The 27,268-nt window shown below is 42.4% G+C and overlaps 1 protein-coding gene across 1 annotated transcript; it reads right to left on the bottom strand.

Moving 5' to 3' along the window:
- Window positions 1–17: 17 nt before the first annotated feature.
- Window positions 18–27,266, bottom strand: BUB1B (BUB1 mitotic checkpoint serine/threonine kinase B). The gene is made up of 23 exons (XM_083513495.1): window positions 27,112–27,266; window positions 26,245–26,449; window positions 23,705–23,764; window positions 23,359–23,503; window positions 21,128–21,324; window positions 20,835–21,010; window positions 20,233–20,429; window positions 19,054–19,148; window positions 17,096–17,322; window positions 16,277–16,371; window positions 16,012–16,175; window positions 15,785–15,834; window positions 14,380–14,461; window positions 13,851–13,953; window positions 12,000–12,286; window positions 10,749–10,915; window positions 9,869–10,012; window positions 8,274–8,386; window positions 6,844–7,005; window positions 5,434–5,567; window positions 4,439–4,610; window positions 3,497–3,603; window positions 18–566 (listed from the first exon to the last, which is right to left on the bottom strand). Exons 2-23 carry the CDS (start codon window positions 26,382–26,384, stop codon window positions 407–409), a joined length of 3,177 nt encoding a protein of 1,058 aa, XP_083369621.1. The 5' UTR covers window positions 26,385–26,449; window positions 27,112–27,266; the 3' UTR covers window positions 18–406.
- Window positions 27,267–27,268: the final 2 nt, after the last annotated feature.

Genomic DNA, 27,268 nt, shown 5'->3' with positions numbered 1-27,268 from the left:
AAATCCAAGTGGCTGAATACAGGTGAGCACAACGTAGTTTTATTGAAACGTGTTTACAAGGAGTGGACAGAACAGGCCACGTATTTATAAGAATGCAAGGATAAAGAATTCAAGCTGCCATGAAATGATATTTAACAGACATTTTAGCAGCTGTACACAAGGAAGCTTTTAATGTGGCACAGAGAGGTACCTCCAAAGAATAGACGAACTGTACATGTAAGTAAGGCATCTTTTACAAATGCTCTTTTACATGAAGAAATAAATGCAAGCAGTATTTCAACTGTTTATACAGCTTAAAGTAAAAGAAGATCAAGCAAGAACTCTCACTTGTGCTTGGGGTGGGGGAGGGTGAAGCAAGGAGGGGCGTAGAAAAACTGGGTGGTCTTAGAAGGGTATTTCCTCTAAGTCAGAAGAGGTTCCAGCTTTGCCGAGGGATCACTGAGGAAGAACTGTGAAATGCGGCAGTCAGTTCTTGTCTTAGCTCTCTCAGCAGAGGCACTGTAGACTCGCCTTTTGCGTTTAGAATTCTTTCAAAGAATTTACTCCACAAGTCACTGCCAGCAGACCTAAAACCAAAGGAAAGCAATTTTCATTCAGAATGTCACACACATGGATGCTTGACGATTCTTGCTTATATGTCAATCTCTCAATTTTCACTGAAAAGGGTATTTTGAGTCCATAGTTAAGAGTAGATAAAATTATTAAGTTTCTAGCCTACAACTTTTAACACAAATTTTAGAATATAATTTACAGTAATACTGTAAACTGTGCACTGACTGGATGTGGCAAGATTTGAAATTTACTGCAGATCACCTAGGACTAAAAACCAGCTAGTTGCCAGTAACTAATACAGAGCTACAAACTGAAAAACTTGCGCACTCTTTACTGTTTGCTTCATTATGCCATATTGCTTCATTCAGTTTGTTTACCCAAAGGGCAGGCCCAGTTGAAGACAAATAACTCCAAGGAGGTATATATTCACTGCAGCTCTTGCCTCTTGCAATGCACCTTTTACCTGTTAACCAACTTTTTTAAAAAAAGTGTACTGGTTGTACAAGAACCATACTGTAATAATTTTCGCTGGCTAAAAAAGGCAACACCACATTTGCATTCACATGCTTCATTAATTCAAGATATGTACTCAGAGTAGTGCAACAGAATTCAGACTTGCTTATAAGATATGCACATTGTATCATAGAATTTGAACTTTAAGTCTGGTTGCTAATATTCGGCCACGTTTCAAAAGCAATAGTCTATATATATATACACAGCTCTTTAGAAAGTTAGTTCTTGCTTTAATGCTACAGGCATGCAGAGATCTCCTTTCTAATTTCATAGATAGTATATGCCAAGTATTGACCATCCCCCTTTAAAATGGAAAATATAGTTGTGCTTAATTCAACAATCTAAACTCTTTTGCACGGAATGCAATTTGGCAAATATTAGTTGATATTTGATCACTCAATTTTGTCAGCCTACAGCTTTCTGCTTAAACAGCAGCACTGGAAATCTTTGAGGACATGGTAACATTCAGCATAAACCTTTGCACAAGGAATCAAATTCTGCATGGGAGAGTTCTGTGACACTTCAAGTAGGAATGGGAAACCTATGAGTGCTCCAGGAGTGTTGGGCTACAACCCTCATCATCCCTGATCATTGGTCATCCTGGCTGCGGTTGATGTCCAACAGCATCTGGAAGGTTACAGCTTCCTCACCCCTGACCTAAAGCATTCCTCCTACCAGCTCTCAAGAAAAATCTCATCCAAGAACCAGGAATGAAACAAGTTGAAACAAAAAGCGTAACAACACCAGCAGCTGCAAACCCCATGTAGTGCAAATGTGTTTAGTATCTGTATTTTAGAGAACCAGGCTTGCCTAGACAGAGTGTTAAGTGTTAACTGAAACACCTTAGTCAGTTTTGCCTATCTGTAAATCTTCTATCTACGTAATTTAAGATTCAATTTAAGAACAGGAACAAGGAGTTCCTGCATACATACACAAACACTTTTGGCAAAGGCATCTCTTTTTCTACAATATTCTGAACCTTCCAATCAATGTAAGAAAGCGCCGAATATACTGCTCCTTGCAAACCCATCACACCCACACCATGAGCCAGCTCCATGAAGAACGGCTGCTGATGTAAAACTATCTATATTAAGCCCATCTATAAAAGCAGATGGCTATAAAAAGGCAGCTTTGTTCCAACTCTTTAGAACACATAAAGTGCAACAGATTTTCTTCTGCATTGGAACAGACTTAAACAGGAATTGCCAGGATTGCCAGTTGACAGCAAAAAGGAAAGGCGGCAATTTGCATCACACAACCATCTATATACCCCCTTGATTCTACTTATGTAGGGGATTAACAGCAAAGTATAATAAAGAGTAACAGCAAAATATAATAAACAGCAAAATATAATAAAGAGGATAAGTTGATTGGTAAACATTGCACAGCAGACCACTCTCTTGGGCAGCCTTCACCATTCGGATGCCCTATGGATGTTCTGCACTGCAATTCCCATCAGAGTCAGCCAGCCCAGTCTAAAATGTTAACATTCCTCCTTCAGAGAAAAGATTGGTGTACTATAGATCTAAAACAAATATCATTCCATGTCTGAGATAAGTCAGCAGGTGCAAGGTCAGCCAAGTCAGTTTACTATGGCAATGGCCCAGTGCCATCTTTATAAGTAAGGCGAGCCAGTGAGTGCTGTCTATGAGTCGGAGTCTGTGTTATGTCTTGAATTGCTGGAGCAAATAAATATTTCCTACTTGCATATAGATGTATCTGCAAAGCCTACGAACTGAAGCTTGATCTTCTGTACTGGTTAACAGTTTTGGACCTTAAGCTATCTCTTTGTGGTGACTAGAACTGGGGACAACTTCCACCTCGGGGGTATCTCACCTAAGATCTCCATCACATCATCCCTGACCATTGGCCATATTGGCTGAGGCTAAAGGAGTCAGAATATATCATCTGGAGGGCCACAGGTTCCTCATCCCTGGGTATAGGGCATTGGGAAACAGAGAAGCAATGGTATCACAGCTGATGATGTCTGGCCCCTGACACCTTGGCTTCCAAGCTAAAGATGTTGGCCTTTCCTGACCCAGAATGGTGTGGTTATAAATTTGCTCCAGAAAATCAAACATTAAACTGGCTTGAAATTCAGTTGCATCCCTCACCACTTTACAATATAAATAGTTGGGGAATAGGGATCTCCTAACAACTCTCAGCACCCTTAAGCACACTTCCCAGTGTTCTTTGGGGAAGCCATTGCTGTTTAAAGTGGTATGATATTACTTTAACTATACAGTGCAGATGGAGCCTGCAATTTGCTCTGTTCATCAACTGATCAATACATGTAGTCCTAACTCAAACATGCACATACCATTAGCTGGCAGACGTTATCACTTCTACAACTATGAATCAGAACCAGTCAATAGAGTAGATAGAACTAATAGTCTAATATAGGAGAGAGAACTAATAGTCTAATACTTACTGAGATAAGTCTCTCATAGTTTTCCAGTGGCCTTTCTCCTGATAAACTTTCATGGGCTCCCCAAACAATATTAGATGTATTGTGTCTGCAATGCCAAGCAAGTCCACCTAAAATCACAACATCATTAGTCAGACTTGGTATTGTCCTCACCTGCAGTTTTAACGCCCAACATCATTTAAGTTGCACAGTAAAACAATATACCTGAAGGAGCGTTTCCACCCCCATCGTTCTACCCGGACACTGAGGTCCAGCACCAAGGGCCTTCTGGCAGTTCCCTCACTGCGAGAAGCCAAGTTACAGGGAACCAGGCAGAGGGCCTTCTCGGTAGTGGCGCCCTCCCTGTGGAACGCCCTCCCACCAGATGTCAAAGAGAACAACAACTACCAGACTTTTAGAAGACATCTGAAGGCAGCCCTGTTTAGGGAAGCTTTTAATGTTTGATGTATCACAGTATTTTAATATTCTTTTGGAAGCCGCACAGAGTGGCTGGGGAAACCCAGCCAGATGGGCGGGGTATAAATAATAAATTATTATTATTATTATTATTATTATTATTATTATTATTATTATTAGAAAACTACTCCAGAAATACCATTATCAGCTTCTATGATATGTCATCATGGGGTCTTCCAGTAAGTGATGCAAGAATTTTTTTTTAGAAAACTATTCTTTCAAATTAAATATAAAAAAGCAAATAGTGGCAATTAGATGCACATGGGAATAAAACAACAGGAGAAGTAGGCTGCCACCTTCTTTCAGCCAATAGAAGAAATGAAGACTGAGATGAAAGGGGTGTTCCCATATCAGAAAGTCTTGCATGGTTTGTGTGAACAGCTCCACAAATCCAGACTACATGCCATCTACATAAAAGGTCAGCACATCTGATTTTTCATAATGGCCAAGGGCTATCAGTAATATTTTTCTACAGCTACATGCATTCACCTGGTGAGGAAGTGATTTTTCATCAAGAATCTGTTTCCCGTTCTGGGTCTGAGCTATTGGAAAACTTTTTAGTGAATTCACTGCTGGCTGCAGCTGAAGGTCTAAGCTGTGGGAGAAATCCACTATTTTCAGAGCGCTGGTGGTCTCTGCAACAGCATTCGGATTGCAAATTCTGAGGAAAGATGTGTGGACACAAGTTTGTTGAATGCGCCATTGCACTTGCCACTTCACTATGCTGCTAACTCCCTCTAGTGTTTGTATTAAGAACTGGTACTAAAAAGAGTTTACACTAACAGCAAATTATTCTATTATAGTTCTCAGTATAGAATTACTATGGATGAAAAAAACGTTTCTGCTCCTTCTCCTTCTGTCCCCTTATTTGCCCCGCAAAATCTTCTCCAGAGGTTTGGGAGAAGGAGTTGAAGGAAGAAGTCCCATTGCATTAGTGCAAGTACACTTAACCAACATTAGCTTTTTCCCTATAAGAACACATCATTACAGACTGTAGAATAATCAGAATCTCACCCTCTGTTGGCATCAACCAGTATAGGACCATTTCTGCTACAATTCCTACATTTGAAAGCCAACATCCCCAGGGTACTTGTAGAAGTAAGCGCATAGTATAGCTACATATTTATGATCAAGACCATCAAAGGCTACTGAAAGATTCAGCCAGGTCAACAAGCAGCTTAGAAGCCTCAAAGAAAGGTAGGACAAAAATAGAATCAACAAAGCTTTAATTTACTAGCAACAACTTTCTAAATTATGATACTGTAATGATACAGTATATTAATAATAATATTAATAAATACTCTGCATATTCTATTAACTCACAGCACTAGTAAAAAACAAACATCCGACATTTAAAATTCCAGCCATCTGAACACCTTCTCCTCCCACCCTGATCCAAATGACTTGTATCAATTCAGGATTAACTTTAGAAAGCACAAAGCCCAAGGCGTGGGGTATGGGGTCACTGGAAAGGAGCAGCCAACCTGTCTCCCAAGAATAGTGTCCTTGGATGCAAATTTCCATGGACTATCTCCACTCTGTGTAATTTCTCCACCACTTCTAGAAGATTGTTGACAATCCACATTACTGCTTCTTGGGGCAGGGTATGAATCATATCCTGAGAAGGAAAGAGCAACATAATCTATTACAGTACTATGCCATCATGGTCCAAGCAGGTACATTTGATCCTAGGTGGGAACCTATTGGGCTTGAAGAGGGTGATTTTGTCAAAACGTAGAAAATAGCAAGCATAATGTGTATTATAAGGACTCAGAATTGGCTTCCCCTTACTCAACCAAGTGATCACACTGATAAAACAAGTCGCTTGTACTTTTCCGCATTTATATGACCAAGACTCTGGATGGATCATTTAAACAGAAACATGTACTTTAAACCATTTAGCACAAGTTATACTGGAAGCGTTTGAGTTCATGCATAAGCATCAGCATTCTACTAGGTGGGGGCAGAGGGATCTGCATTATTAACTATATGACTCGGGCACCACTCAACACTGTAGCAATGTGCTTTGGTACAATTGGGGTTACGGTCATACTCTAGATCAGGGGTAGGCAACCTAAGGCCCTTGGGCAGGATGCGGCCCAATTGCCTTCTCAATCCAGCCCACGGACAGTCCGGGAATCAGCATGTTTTTACATGAGTAGAATGTGTCCTTTTATTTAAAATGCATCTCTGTGTTATTTGTGGGGCATAGGAATTTGTTCATTCCCCCCCCCCCAAAAAAATATATAGTCCAGCCCACCACATGGTCTGACGGACGGTGGACCGGCCCACGGCTGAAAAAGGTTGCTGACCCCTGCTCTAGATAACAAGCATGGAAAATCTCAGAGTGCCAGAAAACAAGGCCAAGAAGATGCATATATCACCTGCACCTTAGGATTGATTCTCACATGCAAGTCCTGCTTGGCTTTTTCCTGCACTGTATTGCTTGAAGATGCAAACTGTAAACTCAGGGATTTATTTATGTGGCACCATTCAAGTTGCACTTCATACTCGATGCAAATAATGAGGTGACTTTCTGCCCAACCACAGCAGACTTACACTTTAAACAAAGGCAAATGGGAGGTGACAGGAGACGGGGAAGGAATTGGAGGCAGGGATAAACAGAAGACTAATGTATGCTGTTACTGCAGTTCCTCCAGCTTAGTTATGGTAGGGATATGGGGGACTCCTATAATCACTTGGTGGGGAAAACTAGAGAAGATGGCTTCTAGCTCTGTCTATGCACTGCCTAGTTCATAGTAAACGTTTCTTCACTCGGTTGTGTCTATGCTCACATGGCCACATGGAGAAGGATAAGTGGAACCAACATTTTCAGACTCATTTTCAATATGCACCTCAACTCTGCCCATCATACTAGGGTTATCCACACTGACCTGGACAGTAAAATCATTTATCCCCTTGTGCAGAGTCACACAGCCATTGTGGAATAAGAAACAAGAGCAGTTTGCATTAAAGCTCTGATCAAACTCAGTGCCTAGACGCTCTTGGAGTTGCAGCGTGATATAGAAGTCCCATGGCAGAGGTTCTGAATACACCTAAACAGAAGGAAAATAAAAATACCTATAGTTGAAACTGCACAGTTGACCTAAATGATTGTTCACACGGAATCCAGATGACTTCTGTGCTGGATGGCAGCCTCTATGCAGCATATTATAATCCTGAGCTGACATGACAGGCCTCACAGCATAACTAGGAAGCCCATTTTTATACTGTCATCTCACCCAACGACATCCATGCTTACAATGTGCTCTAGAATTACTGCCAATACAACTTATATTGGATAACACAGCACAGCTCCACCAAAGCAGTTTGGAAGAGATGTGAATGCAAAGTGGCCCGTCCCAACCTAAACATCTTACAGGGAAGTTATAAAGGACCTGAAGAAGTGTGCTTGGACACAAAAGCTCATACCAATAACAAACTTAGTTGGTCTCTAAGGTGCTACTGGAAGGATTTTTTTTATTTTGTTCTGAATTAGAATGTTCCCCTTCATGAAGATGCAAGAATACGGTAAACAAAAAGAGAAATCAAAACATGAGGACTCCTCATTAAAACTTGCAATCTTCATCAAGACTCTCACCCAGCTGAATGAAAAGTAAAGTTATGTTATACTGCTTATTTAAATTGAACTGCTAAAAGCTGTTTTCCACACACCCCACTACCAATAATGTCTGGAACAAGCAAGCCTTCAACAGCATGATAGAGCCCATTCAGAATATTAAATATAAGATAATACTAGTAAAAACAGCACATGGCAGAAATAGTATATCATTTAAACATTATAAAACCCCAAGAAGTCAAGAAAAAAAAGAAAAGGAACCAAACACATTAACCATAGGTGATCAAGGATAAGACCTTCTCTACTATAAAACCTGCGTTGTTGAAGTCCCTTCCCAAGAAAACTTCAACTGGTATGAAGTCTCAGTTATGGACACCAGGTTAATACAGTTTTATTCTCACATGCTATTAGCTGAACTGAACTTATGATTTTTTATAACTGCTGCTCTTTGGATAGGCTATGCCCTTACATTTCAAAGTTGGTTTTATGGTGCCTTTCTGCTTTTATGCTGTTGTAAATTTAAGATACTTTATAATATCAACACAGCAACATTTTATTGTGTATTTTTGTTCCTAATTTGGGAGCTACCTTGGAGATTTCAACAAATTGAAATATGTGGTATCTAGCTCTTCAGAACAGAAATAAGAGGGCCCCAACGCAAGTCAAGCAAAAATATGAAGGGGTTTGATAAAGGAGTAGTGAAGATACTGTGTTGGGTGAACTATAAGGAGAACACTTATATACCTTTATTAAAACTGTATTTGAGTCTTCATCTGCACAGCTGGTTGCTACAGCAGAAAACAGCTTGTCACCTTCACTGATCAGATGCTCCTGAGTGATAGAGTATTTTACACCCCCTGTTGAAACAGCATTTTAAGACTGAAGTAATCATGACCACCACATGCTGAAAACAATCTCTGGAGAGAACATTCTACAATATAGATAATAAAAATTTAAGAAAGCTGACTTCTGTTGCCTTTAATGTTTTCAAACCTGAAGTGTGAATCATGGATAAGATCATCCACCCCTTTCTACAAATTTGCAAATAACATGTTTTTCAATCACTGCCTCACAATGGGCAGGAGTCAACTAATGAGTCCCACCAGCAGAAGCACTGTGCAAGGACTTCCACTTGCACAATGTGGCTCCCCCCCCCCACCCAAAAAAAAGGCTTTGGGGAGGGGAAGGAACCTACAGAACTGCATGTGGAGATGGGGGGGGCGTTACATCTGGCAAGCCAAAATGCTTTCCCTGACATAAATTGTCTTACCATGACATCAAATTCCTGCCCAGAATTGACAGGTGCTGTCACATATTTTTTAATTAATTCGGACAGCTACAGCTTGCTTTGCTTATCTACTATGTATTTTGGAAAATGGCCCAAGGGTTCTCTATGCCTTTGGATACCTCTTAAGATATTGTAACCAAACTTTGCATTTTGGTTCCTAAGCTCAAAGTGTAGGCTTTTGTCTGCTTGGATACAATTAGACAATTTTGCGTCAAGCTGGAGGCTTCACCTTTTAAAACTGTACTAGTTTTGGTATTTCTTAGAATTTCTGAGCAATGCCAAGTACAAGGCTGCTAGTGTTACATAACAAAATACTAGTTCAAGCAAATAAGTAATCCATTCAAGATACCACAAGCTAGGCTTAAGAAATACCATATTTTTCACTCCATAAGACACACTTTTTTCCTCCTAAAAGGTCAGGAAAAATGTCTTATGGAGCAAATGTGTGGTCAATCGCTGGCTCCCTTTCTGGCCCTGCCCCCTTGCCCAGGCCTCCATTGTTGAATGTTCTGCAGATGGAGGCTGTTTGTTTCCCCAGCGACATGTGACTGGCTGATTAGATTATCTGTCTGGAAACTGTAGAAACGGCTCCCTTTTCTTTCCTAAAGAAGCTACAGAACTGTGAGTTGAACCCCATAAAAACAGGATTTTTTTCCCTTTGCAAAGTAAGCTCAACAACTTTGAGCTGATCCTCAAAAATAGGGGATTTTCCCCTTTGCAAAAGAAGCTGCACAACTGTGAGCCGATCCCCCCAAAAATGGGGCTTTCCCCCTTTCCTCCTCTAAAAACTAAGTGTGTCTTATGGAGCGAAAAATAAAGTATTCATAATACTACAAAGTTTACTGACAACTATTCTTCCACACAGCAGCATTATGAGACCAAGCAAGGTGAACTAGGTGGGAAAATAAAGCATACTGGTTTGAGAGCTTGTGTGTGCACATTTTTTATATTTCAAATAAAAAGAAATCAGAAACAGCATGTGCAAACTAGGCTACAGGTTTTAGGCTGCTCAGAAGAATTCTAGCATAACAAAAAATCTAATTATCTTTACCAATACAAATTTCTTTTCCTAGCTCCATCCAAGGCATAGGCTGAGCCTCCAATTTAAAGTCAGGAGACTTTGTCAACAAGTCTGGAAGGGGTTGCAACAGTTGTTTGCGCTGCTCGGCATTCCACAGCCTGTCAGGAGAGTAACCTAAAACAGGCAAACAAGCAAAACTATCAGTTACAAGTTACAACTACTGATAAGGACTGCATGGGCATCTCTCCCCATTGAAGATATTAATATTTCTTTTATTTCCTAATACATTCTCAAAATTCAATCATTCAAGCAATTTAAACATTTTTGTTCTAGAATCAGTTCTGCTTTTTCTGCCTTAACACTTAAGATCACTTCTCTTTTAACCTCTGCTTACACTACTAGCTTTAGCTGATTTTTCACTGTCATTTGATAAAAATACTTATTGTGCCATCGGTCATTTATAAAGGTAAAGGTAAAAAAAGTAAAGGACCCCTGACGGTTAAGTCCAGCCAAAGGTGACTATGGGTGCGCTGCTCATCTCAATTTTCAAGCCAAGGGAGCCGGCATTTGTCCACAGACAGCTTTCCAGGTCATGTGGCCAGCATGACTAAACCACTTCTGCCGCAACAGAACACCGTGATGGAAGCCAGATAGCACGGAAACACCATTTACCTTCCTACCACAATGGTACCTATTTATCTACTTGCACTGGTATGCTTTTGAACTGCTAGGATGGCAGAAAGCTGGGACAGAGCAACGGGAGCTCACCCCGCTGGGTGGATTTGAACTGCCGACCTTCCGATCGACAACCCCAAGAGGCTCAGTGGCTTAGACCACAGCACCACCCACTCCCTATGGTCATTTATAAAGAACCTGGAGGAAGAAAGCAAGTCATCAGCAGCATACTCACTAGAGCCATTTTCAACATCACTGACAAGTTCATCAGTTGAGGTATGACCCAACTCCAGCTTCTCTGGGATTTGTTGAAATTTAATGGTGGATATATGTGTAGGGGAACATGTAGACACTGAAGATGCTGAAGAAATGGTATCTTCCTGACTTGCCTCCATAATTGGGCTATACATAATTGGGGAAAGATATTAAGATTTGCATCTGACAGATTTATTCATACTCCCTTGACAATTCATAATGCAACAGTTTAAGATCCTATCCCTTTAATGAAAAGAAGTTTCAAAAGCATAATATAAAGCAGAGATGTCCAACAGGTCGATCGGGATTGACTGGTCGATCCCCAGGAGGTTGCAATCGATCGCGGACTCATTTTCCTTTGCTTTTGCCTAAGAGCACCTGGCCCCGGGCCCCTCTCCCCTGCCTGGATTTTCTCCTGATATCTGTAACGAAATATGGAGTTTTTGCTGCGAGGCAAAACGCTTTCAACAGTGCTGTTTTGGTAAGCAACTAATCCCGTTCCCCCTTAAAAGTCTCCCCCCCCCAAACAGAACCCCAACTAAATGGGCATTAAAAAAGTCAACAACTTTTACCGGAACCCCCCAAAAACAGGGGTAGATCACTGTCAGATTTTAATTCTTAAAGTAGACCGCAGTACCTCGGGAGTTGGTCACCCCTGATATAAAGCATAAATAGAAATGAACTAGTTCAATTTTTAAAGAAAATATTAACAGGTGCTTCAATATTCATACCAAATTGTCCAACTTGAAACCTGTTCAGAAGCTATTTCACCCCAGGATTCTGCACAGGATTATTTTGGGAGTGGGCCTCAAGATTGTGCTCTCATCACCCATGCTCCTTACCACATTTTTGATACAAACCTGGAGGTGAAATAGCATCAAAGCAGATTGAGTTTTCAGTATCATGAATCCGTTAAAGCTTTCAAAATTCTCACAGGACACACAGAAAATGAAGTTGTTTTTGGAAAAGAATCAGAGAGAGAAAAAGGCATTACAGGCAAAAAAAATATAGATGTGTAATGAGAGCGAAATAGTAAGCAATATCTTAGTATATAGGAAGAATGACTCCATGCTGCAGCTTGCATGGTTGCCAGTAGGCAAAGAGGGCCACTGAAAAATTTGAGCCACCATGGAACACTGAATCATGCAGTTCCTAGTATATGATGGCAAGGCAGACATGTGTCCCACCCTCGATAAAACCATATGAAGCCCGCTGAATCCTCTTCGGGTACCTCAGCTTCTTCGTAGAGAGGGCCTCAGCATATTGATTTTCATTAAGAATTGTCTGCTGGCTCAGAGATATAGGCTTAGATTCTGGATGTTCTTCCTTTGGTTTGTCTTCAAGCTTGTCATCAAGCTGATTTCTCTGTTCTGTTGTCCCATGGAAAGGGGTTGATGCCAGGTGGGCAGCTCTAACAAAGTCACAGGTGTCTTCAGGATTAGGGCAAAGGGTTTTGTTTTTATACGAGCTTGTGAGAATTGCATCTTCATTCAACGGTTCGATTCCATTGAGTTCAGCCTAGAGAGAAACACATAATAGCCACCACCAAAAGGTATTTTTTGTTTTCAGAAATTTTGTCCAAAAAACAACAACTACCTGCTGAACAGCATGCAGGTACATCTATGGTAAGAATTTACTTCTGCACCACTTTGCTCATTACCCAGGTAAGAGACCACCTTCTAAATGAAACATGAAACCAGGGAAATTAATTCAAGTCCAGCATCCAGAAGGGACCCAAATTTATAGCAGCTATGCAATAGGGCAGACCTCAACTTAACATGGTTATTCTAGCTGAATCACCAGTTACGAAAGTCTGCCACAAGGGGCATCAGAACAAGGGTTTTATAGGCAACACACAAACAGCTAAACATTTGAACATTCTTAAAACAAACATCCTTAGGATGGAGTCTGAATTAGGTCACCCATATGTCTTAAGTCAGGGAGTATCAATTTTGGATTTCTCAGGGGACATGCTCTTCTCAGATACTAGTCCTGAAAGCCAGAAGGAATTACGCTAGACTGTGGGTAGGCAAACTAAGACCCGGAAGCCAGATTTGGCCCAATGGCCTTCTAAATCCGGCCCGCGGACGGTCCAGGAATCAGTGTGTTTTTACATGAGTAGATTGTGTGCTTTTATTTAATTTGTGGGGCATAGGAATTTGTTCATTCCCCCCCTCAAAAAAATATAGTCTGGCCCCCCCATAAGGTTTGAGGAACAGTGGACCGGCCTCCTGCTGAAAAGGTTTGCTGACCCCTGCACTAGACAAACCAGCCCCTTCACAAAGTCAACAGCAGCAGCTTCAAGAAATAAGAGCTTTACCTTGGGAATGCCTAGGCTACTGAAATCAGAACATTATTATTAAAGTGTGGAAACAGAATTATCTTTAAAACTGTTGAATAATAATAATAATTTATTATTTATACCCCGCCCATCTGGCTGAGTTTCCCCAGCCACTCTGGGCGGCTCCCAATCAGTGTTAAAAACAGTACGGCGTTACATATTAAAAACTTCCCTGAACAGGGCTGCCTTAAGATGTCTTCTGAATGTCAGGTAATTATTTATCTCTTTGACATCTGAAGGGAGGGCATTCCACAGGGCGGGCGCCACTACCGAGAAGGCCCTCTGTCTGGTTCCCTGTAGCCTCAGTTCTCGCAATGAGGGAACCGCCAGAAGGCCCTCGGTGCTAGATCTCAGTGTCCGGGCTAAACGATGGGGGTGGAGATGCTCCTTCAGGTATACAGGACCGAGGCCGTTGAAATTTATCTCTCACACTTATACTCTCATAGGGTTGCTGGAGGCCAGACAAAATTGGTTTAGTGTTCTGACCCAGCTCAGAGTTGTCCCACCCCACCCCCTGCAAGTCTACACTGGTGTGAAACTGATTTAACACAACAGATCCTTCACACATGATGGGTGGCATATATTTAAAGGTAAGCAGTGCATACATATGTAGACTTTGGTCAATGTGTGAAGTGGTCCTTAGTGACAAGATGCCACAAGTGTTCATGTGTATGCCTTCATTTAAGAAGTAACAGGATATTCTACATAGATCTCAATGACTCTAAGCTATGAAAAACTTACAAATTTTTCAGGGGATATATTTTCCTTGGCAGTTATACTTTCTGAAGGTTTGCGAACAGCAAGAACTCGTCTGGAACGTACCACTGGAGGGCCAGTAGAAAGACTAAAGGAAAAAACAAATATATGAACAGGTTGACTTCGAAAGTCAATTCATTCCATTCAAGAATTTCACCACTTGCATTCATTTTCTTCTGGGTTACAGGATTACAAACATACTGTACAAATACAGCTCTACACGTAGATTTTAAAAAAACTTATAGGTGGTATAACCCGTATTTTAATAAACTGGTTTTTGTTTATTTGTTTGTCCCCCCCCCCTTAGGTTTTATTGTAATTTCATTGGTGCTAGCCGCCCTGAGCCTCGCTCTGGCCAGGGAGGGTGAGGTATAAATAAAATATTATTATTATTAAAGCATAAAGAAAGATCAATGAATTTTCTTGATCATGAAATTGATCCCAACATAGAATGCTTTTAACACAAATTGAGATCACTCTGTCTCCTGCTGAGAAATTAGTTACACACAGTTACCTGGTACTCGCATTTTCTGATGCAGATTCCTCAACAAATATAGAAAATGTCAAAGGATTCACTGCAGAAGGAATCTCAAAATCTGTGGAGAGGAGAGCCAATAGACTTTAAAAGCTGTTTGGAGTTATTTGAGAATATACTTTTTACTGAACACATTGCAAAGGTGCAGTGCAATCAGCCAGTTCCAGTAGCCCATCTTCACATCAGCTGACCATCTAGCTCACCAGCAAGTTTCACTATAACAGTGAGGATGAAAACCTTTAGCAGGAGGCACATGGTATCCACTAAAGAAGTTCTCAAAGCAACACGTGTGTGAAGGAATGCAACTGTTTCAGCCATTTTAAATTCTGTTTGTTGTAAAAGGTTTAGAGCTTTCTGTGCAGGAAGAAGTTCTTCCTATGACACTGACGCACAAAAGGAAAATGGCAAGTCTAGCAACTAAAAGGGGGAGAATAAGGAAAGGTAGTTAGGGGAAAATGAACACACATAGAATCTACTGTCCTGATTGATGAAAAGGTTGCAAGACTTAGACAGAGTAACATGATGAACTCAGACTAGATGTTCTCTTGGCCTAACATACGTCACATGCTTACACTTTTACGGATCTCACAGTTGCTAGGAATAGATTTTAAAAGAAACAAAATGGGTTTTGTTTTTAAAACTGTAAATTCTACACTTCTGTTAAATAATTTAGATAAACATGCTAGCTCCTACAGTTAATCTACAAAATGCATTTGAGCTAAGGGAGACTCCCTCTTGTCAAATGAGGAACCAATTTTATCATTTCATGTATTTGCACTCATTTTCATCTGAGGAAAACAAGCTATTCTACTGTGACCAGCAACTTTCAAGTTTTCATTTTTGCTTGCTGCTTTGTTTTTGTGAGGGTGAGGATGAATCAAAGCAAAGTAAAGCAGGAAGGAACAATACTGGAAAGAAAAGATGGGTTGCTGACTTCTGTGAGTCCAGGGCCTTATGGGAAGCCTTCCAGAGTCGCACCCCAAAGCGGTAGGCCCAGAGTCAAAGAGCAAGCAAGGCTTCAACAATTATTAAGTATCAGTAATTAGTCAAATATTGGTCACCCAAAAGAGATTAAGCATAAGTAGACATAGGGATCAAGTGACAGGGGGGGACTGAGAAGTAGGGGGAAATGAGAAAGAAAGATTAGAGGCAGTCTCAGATTCTATTCCATCAGGGTAAAGAAAAACCTCAAAAACAAGTAGGCAGACACACACTGCCCATTGCCCCCTCCTGCTGCTCCTCAAATGATTAAAATTAGCCTCAGTCATTTAACAGAGTGTGCATACTGCTTAATTGTAACTAAAACCTCTAAGTGGTTTTATTGAACACATAGGAGGAAAGTCAAGAGACTTCCTTCAAGCAGGAGCCTATGAACAAAACTTACCACTAGAACTTGATTTCTCGTGTGGAACATTTCCAACCAGATCAAGATTGCTATAAAGAAAGCATTGGATTAAAAAAAAATACAGGGCACCGTTCAGATCACAATATAGACAATATGGTAAGCCACCCCACACCACTCTGAAACATATTTTGAACTGGCATATCATTTAAATATCTGACAATTTAAAAACAGAATTTTCTTTCCTCCAGAGCCAACTCCCACTTTACCTTTTCAATGAAAAAACATCTGAAGGGCATTCTTCAACAAATGCTTCATCATCCGCCAGAGAGAGCTGTCTTTCCTTTAAAGGATGCTTCAGAATCTCAGCCTCTGCCTTGTCAGAAGGCACACCTGCAGGCTCCTGCTCCACTACTTGCTGAAATAGTTGAAGAGAACAATCTGCTCACAAACCATACTCCAAATTACGTCCCATATGCTCTAGAAAGGCCACTGCAAACAAATAGCCTACCAGAAATTAAGGTGGGATATTACCTTATCATTTCCTTGCTGCTCTCTCCCCATCTTCTCCAACTCCTCAATCTTCCTTTGTAACTCAGCTTTTTTCTGTGCTAAGGCCTGTAGTTCCTCTGTATGAAAGAAGGTAATAAATCACCACATATTCTCCACAATAGAAGCACAGCTAGAAAGACCACGTATAGTCCCAACCCTTTTCCCAGGTTGCCCTGTTGTAGACTTGGGGTGGGAAAGGGACTGCACATCTGAAGCACAAGGCTCCCACCAAAAGAAAAGAAAATGGACGCTAGTCCCATGTCAAGTTTATTTCCTACCACCTGCAACATGCAGTGGAACTCTGTTGTTGACTAAGTTGAAATACATTTCTCAGAGGAGAGGGAAACTGAACTGAAGCCTGCAATGATCCTATACAAACCAGGTTGCTGAACAAATAAATACCGTAAGGCATTTACACATTGAGTATTCTAGAGTAAAGAGAAAGGGGGAACATACTTTGTTCTTCCTTGACTAACTCAGCTTCCATCTCTGTTTTTTTGTTTAGAAAGAGGATTGCCCCAAGGCATAGACTTACACAGAAGAGCTTACTAGCAGACAAGACAGGACACTACAGTACACTCTGCCCAGCTTAGAAAAATAATCTACAGGACGAGAATTCTTTGAAGAAATAGAGTATTTGATGATGAAAGCATTTCCTTGACTTGTAACATGATCCAAAAGTGCTTTTCAACCAATTTCTTTCTAAGAAACTAGCACAGGCTCTGGAAATCTATACATTTTCTGACTAACATTAAGCAACACTGGAAGATTTTCCTGTATTTGCCCATTTCTAATAGATACCGTCTCTTCTCTTTTTTGCTTTCTGTCGGTAGATTTCAGCTCTGATCTCCTCCAAGGAAAACTCCTCCACTCCAGCATACACTTTCTCTTTACAATACATTGGCTTTTCTTTCTTCTCCTGGCCATCCTGTTGATGGCTTTGCACACGATGTAGGGGATCCTCCTCCTTCCCAGGCTTCCAAGTGCTTAGTACACAGTTTATGCTGGACTCTATTTTACAAGGAGTCCTAAGGAGGGCAAGTATGAAGCAAGAGTGAGGATCGGACCAGGTACTTAAGTGCAAACTATTAGGACGAGCCCTCTATCTAATGGGTATGGGATTATGCAATGGAACAAGTAAACGGGGTTGTAATTTTGGTATTTAAAACTGCCAACTATGTTAACACAAATATCCCTGGGAAGTTACTGTCATGTTCAACAAGCAAATGTTTGAAACCAAAAGGAGGAAATGGTGATATGGTATAGCAACATACTCAACTTCGTACGAATCAAATTATAAACTAAAATTTTACTATGTGTTCAGGAGCAATTTAAGGGCGAAATCTGTCTTGGTCATCCTGATAAATGCCCTTCTTTGTGAGAGGGACAGGACAAGTGCAACACTTGCTCTTGCTTGATCTCTCAGCAGCTACTGATACTGTTGGTCACAGTATCCTCCTGAACTGTCCCTGTGAGCAGAGGGTTGGTGGCACTTTGTTTGCGTTTCAGTGTTCTACTTCAGTTAATGGGGATTATGCACCCATGCCCTTGCAGTTGTTATGTGGGATGCTACAGGGTGCTATTATGTCCCCAATGCAATTTAATACCTATTTGAAGCAGCTAGGAACACTCATTAGGAGTATAAACTGATGACATCCAGCTCTTTCTCTGCAACATTTGAATCAGGAGAGGGTGTGACTGTTTTGAACTGGTCCTGGATGCAGTGATGAGCAAGATGCAGACCAGCAAGTTGAAACAGAATTCTCTTAAGAGGAAGACTCTGTGGGCAAGTGGTTCCCAGTTCCAGGCACTCCCTCAGAAATAACAGGGGGGTGTTTGCGGGGTGGTAGTGGTGTTCTAGAACTATCCTTGTCAATGAAAGCCAACGTAACTTTTAGGGAAAGGAACATCAATCAATATAAGTTGCTACATCAACCATGTCCTTTTCTGGACAGGGATAACTGTCACGGCTAAAATGGCCGCTGTTTCTTTAATGCGAATAAAGCTGGGTCAGCATGACTCAGCGGTCTGCACCAAGTTGTATATATAAGTGAGAAACGTTAGTTTGTTGCTGAGGCTGGTGTTTTGGTTGGTTGGTTGTTAGTGCTGGTGTGTATAGTTATTCAGTCGTGTTTTGCACAAAGACTTTTAAGAATAAAACTCTGCAAGGATATTCTCGTGGACTCTTTTGTGCCGACAAGGGTCCGAGGACAAAGGGAGGTCAGAACCCTTTCCTTCTTTTTTTTTTGCTTTTTACAAACACTGACAACAACTTGCCATTGTGATTCAAGCATTGATAACATCACAGTTGGGTAACTGATCCAGGAGCTGTAGCTGTAGCTGATGCAGAATGCTGTGGTCAAGTTGAGATTATACCAGAAGGAATTGCACTGGAAGTCAACTGCCTACTGGGCCATGTTCAAAGTCTTGTTACTATCACAAGAGACCCCTCAACAACTTGGGGTCAGATTACCTGTGATACTGCCTGTGCCTTTATAAACCTATAAACTCATTTATTTCCCCATACGATCATTTAATCGTAGCACTGCACTCTACAGAATATCACTGAGTGGGTGTGTTACCCAGGTTCAAGCATTTCCCTGCTATTTGTCTTGCATCCCTTTACCATGCATGAAGCATCATCAGTTGCTTTTGACATCTTGTAAAGACATACTTTTGTCCTGGCCTTTCCTAACCCATAAGATTGAACATTAGTTAATACTGAGTTTGTTTTTATTATACAAAGGCATAAAACCTACATTGTTTGTTGTTGTGCAGACTCTTCAACATATGGAGTAAAGCTGGGGACTACAGCAGGGGAGACAGTAGCAGAATCCAAATTGTTCCGAGGACGCTAAAGGGAAAGAAAACCAGTATCAGTATGTTCACATATGACCACACCAGTCTGTCATAGTGGCCTTTTAGATACTTCCATCAGATAAAGGGAACCCTGACCGTTAAGTCCAGTCATGAACGATTCAGGGGTTGTGGCGCTCATCTCGCTTTACCGGCCGAGGGAACCGGCGTTTGTCCACAGACAGCTTCCGGGTCATGTGGCCAGCATGACTAAGCTGCTTCTGGTGAACCAGAGCAGCGCACAGAAACGCTGTTTACCTTCCCGCCGGAGTGGTACCTATTTATCTACTTGCACTTTGATGTGCTTTCGAACTGCTAGGTTGGCAGGAGCTTCCATCAGATAGCCCTTTACAAAAAAAAGTGCACCATATCAGCCCTGCGAGCATTCCTCAAGAGTACCTAAATATAAAACCTGGGAAGCAACATCACTAGAGACTGAAATTTCTTCTTCATTGGTTCATTATAGCAAGATAAATCAAAGCTAAATACAAGTCAAGAGCCTTTACTGTCCCTGTGTAAAACCCACTACTTTGAAGTTAAAGCCGTGACTTCAATCTTCTGATCCAAGCCGCAAAGTATACCTTGGGTTTTGCCTCCTACAGAACAAATTTCTTTTCCCCACATTTCTTCTTATGCAAAACAATGCACAGAACACATTTCTCGTCCAAGGATGAATGGCAAAGCATTTTGGAAAGTGTTTATATATTCCATCTAAGGCCTAGAGAGTGAATAACCAGGAGCTGCAGATTCTCCAGAAGCCCAGGAGGTATCCCACACCCAAGGTTAAAACATCAGATGCTACCTGGTTTATGCATGCTAACCAGCGATGCATGAAAATGGACTGCAAGATAGATTTAACTACCAGGACATTACGACAGGAAATACTCAGACCAAAAACTTTGAATGGTCTGAAATAGTCAGAGAGAGAAGAGCTTTAGTTTTAGACTGAGCCCAAGATTAACATTAAGAAAGCGAAGGTGAATTCCCCACACTCAAAATAAGCATTTACTTTTGAAAGATATTCCTACATAGGCACCCATTATGTTCCAACTGTAGTGGGAAGATTCACCCTTTTTCCTTACCCTGCCTGTGTTCCAAGGTCCTGCCTGCAGTTCATTCTCCTTAGCCTTTACTGCTGGTGGTACAACCCATGGCTGTGGTACAAGTGCAGGAACCTCAGCTCTAGGAGCTACAGCTCTGTTCTCATCAAATATGGCAAAGCCTGGGCGATGTGATGCTTGCTGAGATGAATTATGGAGTCTCTGTTCTTGGCTTGGAACTAGAAGATGACACTGAGGTTAAAGGTAAGTGTTCATTGTTCACATGTGAGACTAATTGTTTCTAAAATAGGTTTTCAGCTGTAATACTATAAGGGAATATGAAAAATGGATTATTAATAGGAAAAAATTTAACGTTACAATATTTTAAGAGTAAAGACTAGGATAAACAAAGAGGGTAAGGATTTGCTGAACCAACAAACCGAACTGGAATACAAAAAAGGGAGGCGTGAGGAGGTCCGGGAAGCAAGCTAATGAAAAATAAGTAATGGAAAGATTGAGTTGTTTTTAACCATTTTTATTTTGTATTTTCTTCTTCTTCTTCTTTAGTTTGTAATATTTTGAAAATCTTAATAAATATCTTATTTTTAAAAAAATTGTTTCTAACATAGCCAAGCTCCACTTACGCTTCAAAGCATTTCCTACACGGCTGATTGGCGCTTTCACCATTTTCTTTCCTCTTCCCTTCAGTTCTGCCAGTGTAGCTCTTTGGGGTTCAGAAGCAAGAGCACCCAACTCCTCTTCCCCATCAGCATCTTCTAGATCTTGCAAGGCCTGTCGAGACACACGGGCCTGGAACTGCCTAGACACAGAAGTAGCAAGTTCTTTGCAGTGTCAACGACATTACTAGGGGTTTTTTTTGGGGGGGGGGGTTGCTTTCCGTATTCCCACAGGCCCAGTCTCTCTTGTGATAGGTTACCTGTGATGGGACTCTAGTTTATCTAAAGGCTCAGCTTTGAACTGCAACCCATCCTGGAATATCAAGTCAGCTTTCTGGTAATTCCCTCTTGCCTCAAGTTCCTCGGCCCAAGTGATGTAGAGTTGTGCCAGGGATTTGCCTATCCCTTGGCTGTACATATAGCTATATAGGTCCAGCGGTTCACTACAACAGCTACCCTGCAAAATGCAATAGAAAAGTAAGGCTTTGTTGTATCAAAAGGGGGAGGTACAAATGTTCTTTTTCAGAGCAATTCTAGACTTCATCAACTTGCAATGCTCTGCAGCAATATGGAACAAAACAAAGCACACTTCTAGTCCTTGGGATCTCAGAGACATTGGACTATGGGAGAATGAAGTGTTCTTTAAGCTGTTCACTCTCATTCTGTGATAAGAATGATCACCAGGATACTAAACAGTGCTCAGTCTGACCTGTGTTCAACATTCAAACTGGCCCTCATCAAAACATGAGAAGCAATTTTAAATTCAAATCATTAGCCCTTAGTCTTTTCTTTTTTTGGCTTATTTTTATTTTTTGTAAGCTGCTTAGAGGTTTTATTGTAATCAAGTAGAAATTAATACGGTTATGTTTACATATGGTTAAAACAATGTTTCTAAAGCAAAAAACATGCTTAGTTTTTAGATAACTCACACATGACATAGCAAGCATCCCTTCCTGGATGGAGAGAGAGGAAGAATGCTTCTTAAGAATCTACTTGGCACCTACAGATTTTTAAGAGATCACCATATCCCTTATATAGTGTGAGAGTTTCTCCTAAAGGTCCCAAAGAGATCAGAAGCCTGCTTCACAGTAATTAGGAGCAGGGCTTTCAGTGTATCTGCCCCTGTTGCCCCTGTTCTGTGGAGCAGCATTCCTATTGAGATATGGCAGGTGATCACTATCTACTACACTTTCAAGAAACAATTGAAGGCATTTTTATTCTGACAAGCTTCCCCAGTTGATTCAAGAAGTCCCTACCATGGGCATCTCCTTATTTTCTAATTCATCTGCTGTTATTTTTTGTACTGTTCTTAAGCCATTTGTATTATATTGTGTGCATTGTCTTGAGACATATTTCAAAGGTGATTAACAATCAACAACAAATGTATAATATATATAAACCACCTGCTTAATCAGGGCTCCTTCTCAGTTTATTATTACATGTTATGTTGTTATAAATTATAAATACAGTGGTGCCTCGCAAGACGAAATTAATCCGTTCCGCGAGTCTCTTCGTCTAGCGGTCTAGAGTCTTTTCGTCTTGCGAAGCAACCCTATTAGCGGCTTAGCGCTATTAGCGGTTTAGCGGCTATTAAGGGCTTAGCGGCTAAAAGGCTATTAGCGGCTTAGAAAAAGGGGGGGGAGCGAAAAAAATCGCAAGACTTGCAAGACGTTTTCGTCTTGCGAAGCAAGCCCATAGGGAAATTCGTCTTGCGAAGCGCATCGAAAAACGGAAAACCCTTTCGTCTAGCGGGTTTTTCGTCTTGCGAGGCATTCGTCTTGCGGGGCACCACTGTATTACAAATATAATAATAATATATTTTCCTGCCTTCTTCCCAATCTGGGACTCGGGATAAAAGCGTTTGAATCCACACTAAGTGCTGTTCCAAGTATTTCTGTATTTATTGTTAAGGGTTACATTACCTCTTGAAGAATACTGCAGCATATGTAAAACAGTATTTTTGCACTTGCCATATTTTGTGAAAGTGATATGCAAATAGTTGCTTAGCACCTAGCCTGTCTCATGGCATTGTCATCAGTTTTGAGACGTACGGTTTTGATATTGTAATAGATGCAGTACAAGAGACATGTCCTATTAGTATTAAACTCTTTTGGAAAACTAAGTCCAAACATGATACGGTTGGATGATTCAGAGGAGAGGATCAACTAGGTAAAGGTTAGATTCTCCTCCTTCCCCACCCATGAAATCTAACTTTTTTGCTGTGGCGCGTGTGTGATTTCATCATGGGCAAGAATTAGCCAGTGCAAATGAATGCACACATCCTCCCATAAATGGAGACAGTTCATGTGGAGTGAACTGCCTCAAGAAAACTCATGAAGTACAATAACTTCTGTGATGGAATAAGAAAGTCAATGAAACTTACTGATGTTCAGTGCATAAAGTAACCTACTGCAGTCTGACAAGGCTTAGAGCTCAGCAAGCTGGAACAGAATACACATGAGAAAATTCAAATAATATATCTATCACTCACAAATTTAAGCCAGAGACTGAGATAGCGGGGGTCTTGGTAATATCTCTGCTGCTCATTCAGTGCTTTAACAGCTCTCTCCAAAACAGCAGAAAGGTTGCTCTCTTTACCACCTTGAGGAAAGGTTTGTTCTGTCCATTTAATATACCTAGAGATATCAGAACAATTATGAGCACAAGGAAATGACACCTCTATTTGAGAATTGCCCATGTTCTCATTTTATTATTATTATTATTTTATCCATCGATCATCTGAAGACCTCAGGATATAAATACAAAATAAATAAAAACAAGAACAAATAACCCCCCCCACAACAAACCAATAATGCCCCCCCTTCACAAAAGCTTACCTGTCCCAGACATCCAGTGGATCATCTCCGTTATAAAAGCGAATTTCAGATTCAAATTCCCTGGAATTAAAGTAATCAATACTTAAGTAGCTAGAAATATATATTTACCATTTCTTAGCATAATTTAAAAATTAGCATCAGAGGTTTTTCCTCAATTAAGTCTACTTTTCCTCACTATATACAAAGTATTTGATTATCAAGATACCACATTTTGGAAAATTCTTTTTCAAAGGTAGTAAAGATTCCAGGTTTATAATAGTGACTAGCTTGTTTGAAATACTATTTTGAGGAGAACAGACAATGTTTTACTTGACTAACTTGTGCCATTTGGATCTCAGGTAGCAGGGCTAGGAAAATTCAGATCAAAAGTCACTGAAAGTTGAAGGAGACAATACTGAACTAGATTGACCAATGGTCTGAATGAATACAAGATAGCTTCTTATAGCTGGCTTATAGTAGCCTATGTAAATATGAGGTTCCTGGATCCAGTGCAGATTCAATTGCTGGAATAGCCAGGTCAGCCTGGTAATGGCCCTATGGATCCTTAAGAGAACAAAGGGAGTGACTGTGCCAGAGGGCAAATGGGTGGGCCTCCTTTAACTGTTAGAAAGAAAAAATGCCAGAGTTAGGAATCATGTAAGCCCAAAGCTGGAAGAAAAGCTGCAGGCTGCAAAGGCAGAGAGGTGGCCATGTTTGATTTCTATTTGAATCTAAGGCCACTTAAAAACAAAGACCTTAAGGCAGTGGTTTCCAAAAGGTGTGGCACCCTGGGGTGCCTTGAATGATGGTTAGGGGTGCCGTGGGCAACACTGGCCTCCATTCCTCTTTCCTTCCCTCGCTCCTCTGATACACTTTCATGTCTCTGCCTCCCAAAGGCTTGCATGGCTGTTTGTTGCAGAAGCCCTGGCTACAAGCACCTCAGGTGAATGGTGCTTCTGGGGCTGGCCAGGGGGTGTTGGTTGCCAGGTGCTGAGGTAGCCTCTGAGTAAGCAAGCAAGTGCGTGAGGAAGCCCAGCCAGCCAGTCCGCCAGCCTTTGCTGTTGGGAATGGACAGATAAATGGGAGGCCAGGCAGGCAGGCGCTGCACTGGACTTTCTTGTGCTTAATTGCGCAATGCCTGTCTAGGACAGTGTTTCCCAACCTTTTTTGGGCAAAGGCACACTTGTTTCATGAAAAAAATCTCGAGGCACACCACCATTACAGCCCCGTGACGTCAGCGCGCAGCGTCACGCCGGGAGGGACGCACGAAAATGTAAGTTTCAATTTTTTCCCCTCCCCCTTGCCTTCTGTGCCAACCGCCAAAAAGCCAAGAAAAAAGCCAAGACTTTAGGGCAGCAGGTCGACACGGAAGAAGCTCCTACCTAAGGACAGGTGCGACGGCCGTGTCCTCTTCTGCCACACTTGGCAGCCCTGCCTCACAGTCGTGACTCCCACCCTGATTTCTCCCCGCAGGTCGAGCGGCACAGGCAGCCCAATGTGTCCAGCCCAGACACAAGCCCCGCTTCCCCACTCTAGATCCTGAATGCGACCAAGTGCTCTGGACTCCCGAGCAGGGTGGGAAAGAGGACTCGCATCTGGTAGCCTCCGGGCTCCTCGCCTGCTCGAGGGATGGCATTGCAGGCAAGCTGCCGGCCGTCGCCATCGCCGCCCCCTCATGCGAGTGGACCTGCCCGGAGTGGTGGGCCGGGGGAGGCTCGCTCTCTGTGGGGATGTGGCCCGCACGCGCGGCCCCGCTTCCTCCTGCCCAGGGCTGAGCTCCTTACCCGCGATCTCGGTCTCGCGCACGCGGATCCCACTTATTCCGAAGCTCGCGCCACTAGCCGGGGCTCTCACACCGTGCCAGGGCGAGACGGCGCGGCCCACTGACGTCATCGCGGCTCACCGCCGCCCTCGACTTCCCTGTTCCCTCCCCTCCCTCGGGTTGCCGTGGTTACCGAGGACTGCAAGCTGCTCGGGCGAGCGTGGGGCATTAAGTGGGAGAAGGAAAATTAAAATTAAAACTCGCCTGAAGGCCGCCTCTCCGGATATGAAGCTATCTTTCGATTTTTTTAATTTTTCCCACGGCACACCAGGCAACATCTCGCGGCACACTAGTGTGCCACAGAACAGTGGTTGGGAAACACTGGTCTAGGAGCTGAGTGCCCGGTGCTGAAGGAGAGCCTTTCTGCCATGCAGGCCCAGTAGTACCCGCTGCTGCCAATCGATGTAAGGTGCTGGCCTCACATTCTCCTTTGGCCAGTCTCCGTTGAGCCACTAAGGCTGAGAACATCCTCTTCGCAGGCCCCTGTGGGGTGGCGTGAGGCGGCATTTCTCTTTGGGGCGGGGGGGGCAGCTCAGAGACCAGGGTCAGCAGCCCAGAAGACTCCCAAGGAGAAGGGAGAGGAGAGGGTGGGAGGCTGAGGGAACTGCTGACATAACTGGGCTCCTGAGCCCCACAGGGGTGTCACAGAAAGAATGTAGTTGGTCAAGGGAGCAGTGGACTCAAGAAGGTTGAAAACCTCTGTCTTAATGGATAGAAAGACAAACCATACTATGCTTACCGCTTTTGCTGCTGGATGGCTGTATGGCTGGAAACATCCAGCTGAGCCAGAGCTTCCTGTAGGGTAGCCATCACTCGTCCTTGCCTAAGAGGTTGCACATTCTCCTTGCTCAGCTCCCACTCGCTCCCATCGGAAGACATGGTAGACTGTATTTTATGCACACAAGGCAACAGCGCCTAGGCGCACGACTCCAGGATTACAAACCCTAGTGATAAAGAGAAATGAAAACAATGAGGATATTTGTGTAGAATGATGGCTTGTTGGTATATTTCCTAGCAACCTGACAGTATACGGTTGCAGGCCACCCCAATCTGAGTGGTGCAAGATTCCAGGGGTTCCAGGTGCTTGCCCTGGGTTCATGTTTCCTCAGAATGGGGGACAGCAGAGACAGTCTTTAGGATATATGGCTTATTTACACACGTATATACAACCTGAGCTTACGATGGAGGGGTTCACAGCATTAACACCCCAGAGGATATTGCTTCTCCCATAGCCACAGCCTTGGATTCCAGCAGTAATCGGGCAGGCTTCCGCCTGCTACCTGCATCTAGCTCACTCTTTCTCACACACAACTCTCCACTGTCTACTTGCGTGTCACAACTGCAAGCAAACAAAAACGTGGGAGGAGAAAGAAGCGTGTAGGTTCTTATGCTCTTGCCATTCCCTTCGCGGGAGCAAACGGGTTAGCAAGAGCCTCGCCCCTCCCTAGCGCCGTATTTGTCCACCGGCTTAAGCGCGCTTAAGAACTGGCTCTCCACGCCAAAAAAAAACGAACAGGGAGAAAGCAGAGACTCGCCACCCTTCGGCTTCCCTGCCCCGCAGAAGAACCGGCTCAGCTAAAGGAAAAGCAAAGCGACAACCGCTCACCTCAGCCTCTCGCACGGCCTGGGCCCGGGGGGGGGCGGGGAGGCGCCTTCCGAGGGAAGCTGCTTCTCCGGGCTCCAGCTCCGAACTCTCGAGGTTCCTCAGCAAGTCTCTCCTCCGTCCACGTTCAAATATTAACCGCCGCACACACGCACACCCC

Source organism: Podarcis liolepis, assembly GCF_965112155.1.
Source record: "Podarcis liolepis genome assembly, chromosome: 1".
In the NCBI taxonomy this organism is placed as follows: domain Eukaryota; kingdom Metazoa; phylum Chordata; class Lepidosauria; order Squamata; family Lacertidae; genus Podarcis; species Podarcis liolepis.
The sequence above is the reverse complement of the archived record's forward strand: the minus strand, read 5'-3'. Positions and strand labels throughout refer to the sequence as shown.

What these genes read in the sequence shown, in the direction of transcription:
- BUB1B (XM_083513495.1), bottom strand. Translation starts at nt 26,384, where the DNA reads ATGTCTTCCGATGGGAGCGAGTGGGAGCTGAGCAAGGAGAATGTGCAA. An exon ending in TGTAGGAAATGCTTTGAAGC is followed by an intron (nt 20,430 to 20,834) that starts GTAAGTGGAGCT and finishes GTCATCTTCTAG; the next exon opens with TTCCAAGCCAAGAACAGAGA. An exon ending in ACACTATTCTTGGGAGACAG is followed by an intron (nt 4,611 to 5,433) that starts GTTGGCTGCTCC and finishes ATCTTTCCTCAG; the next exon opens with AATTTGCAATCCGAATGCTG.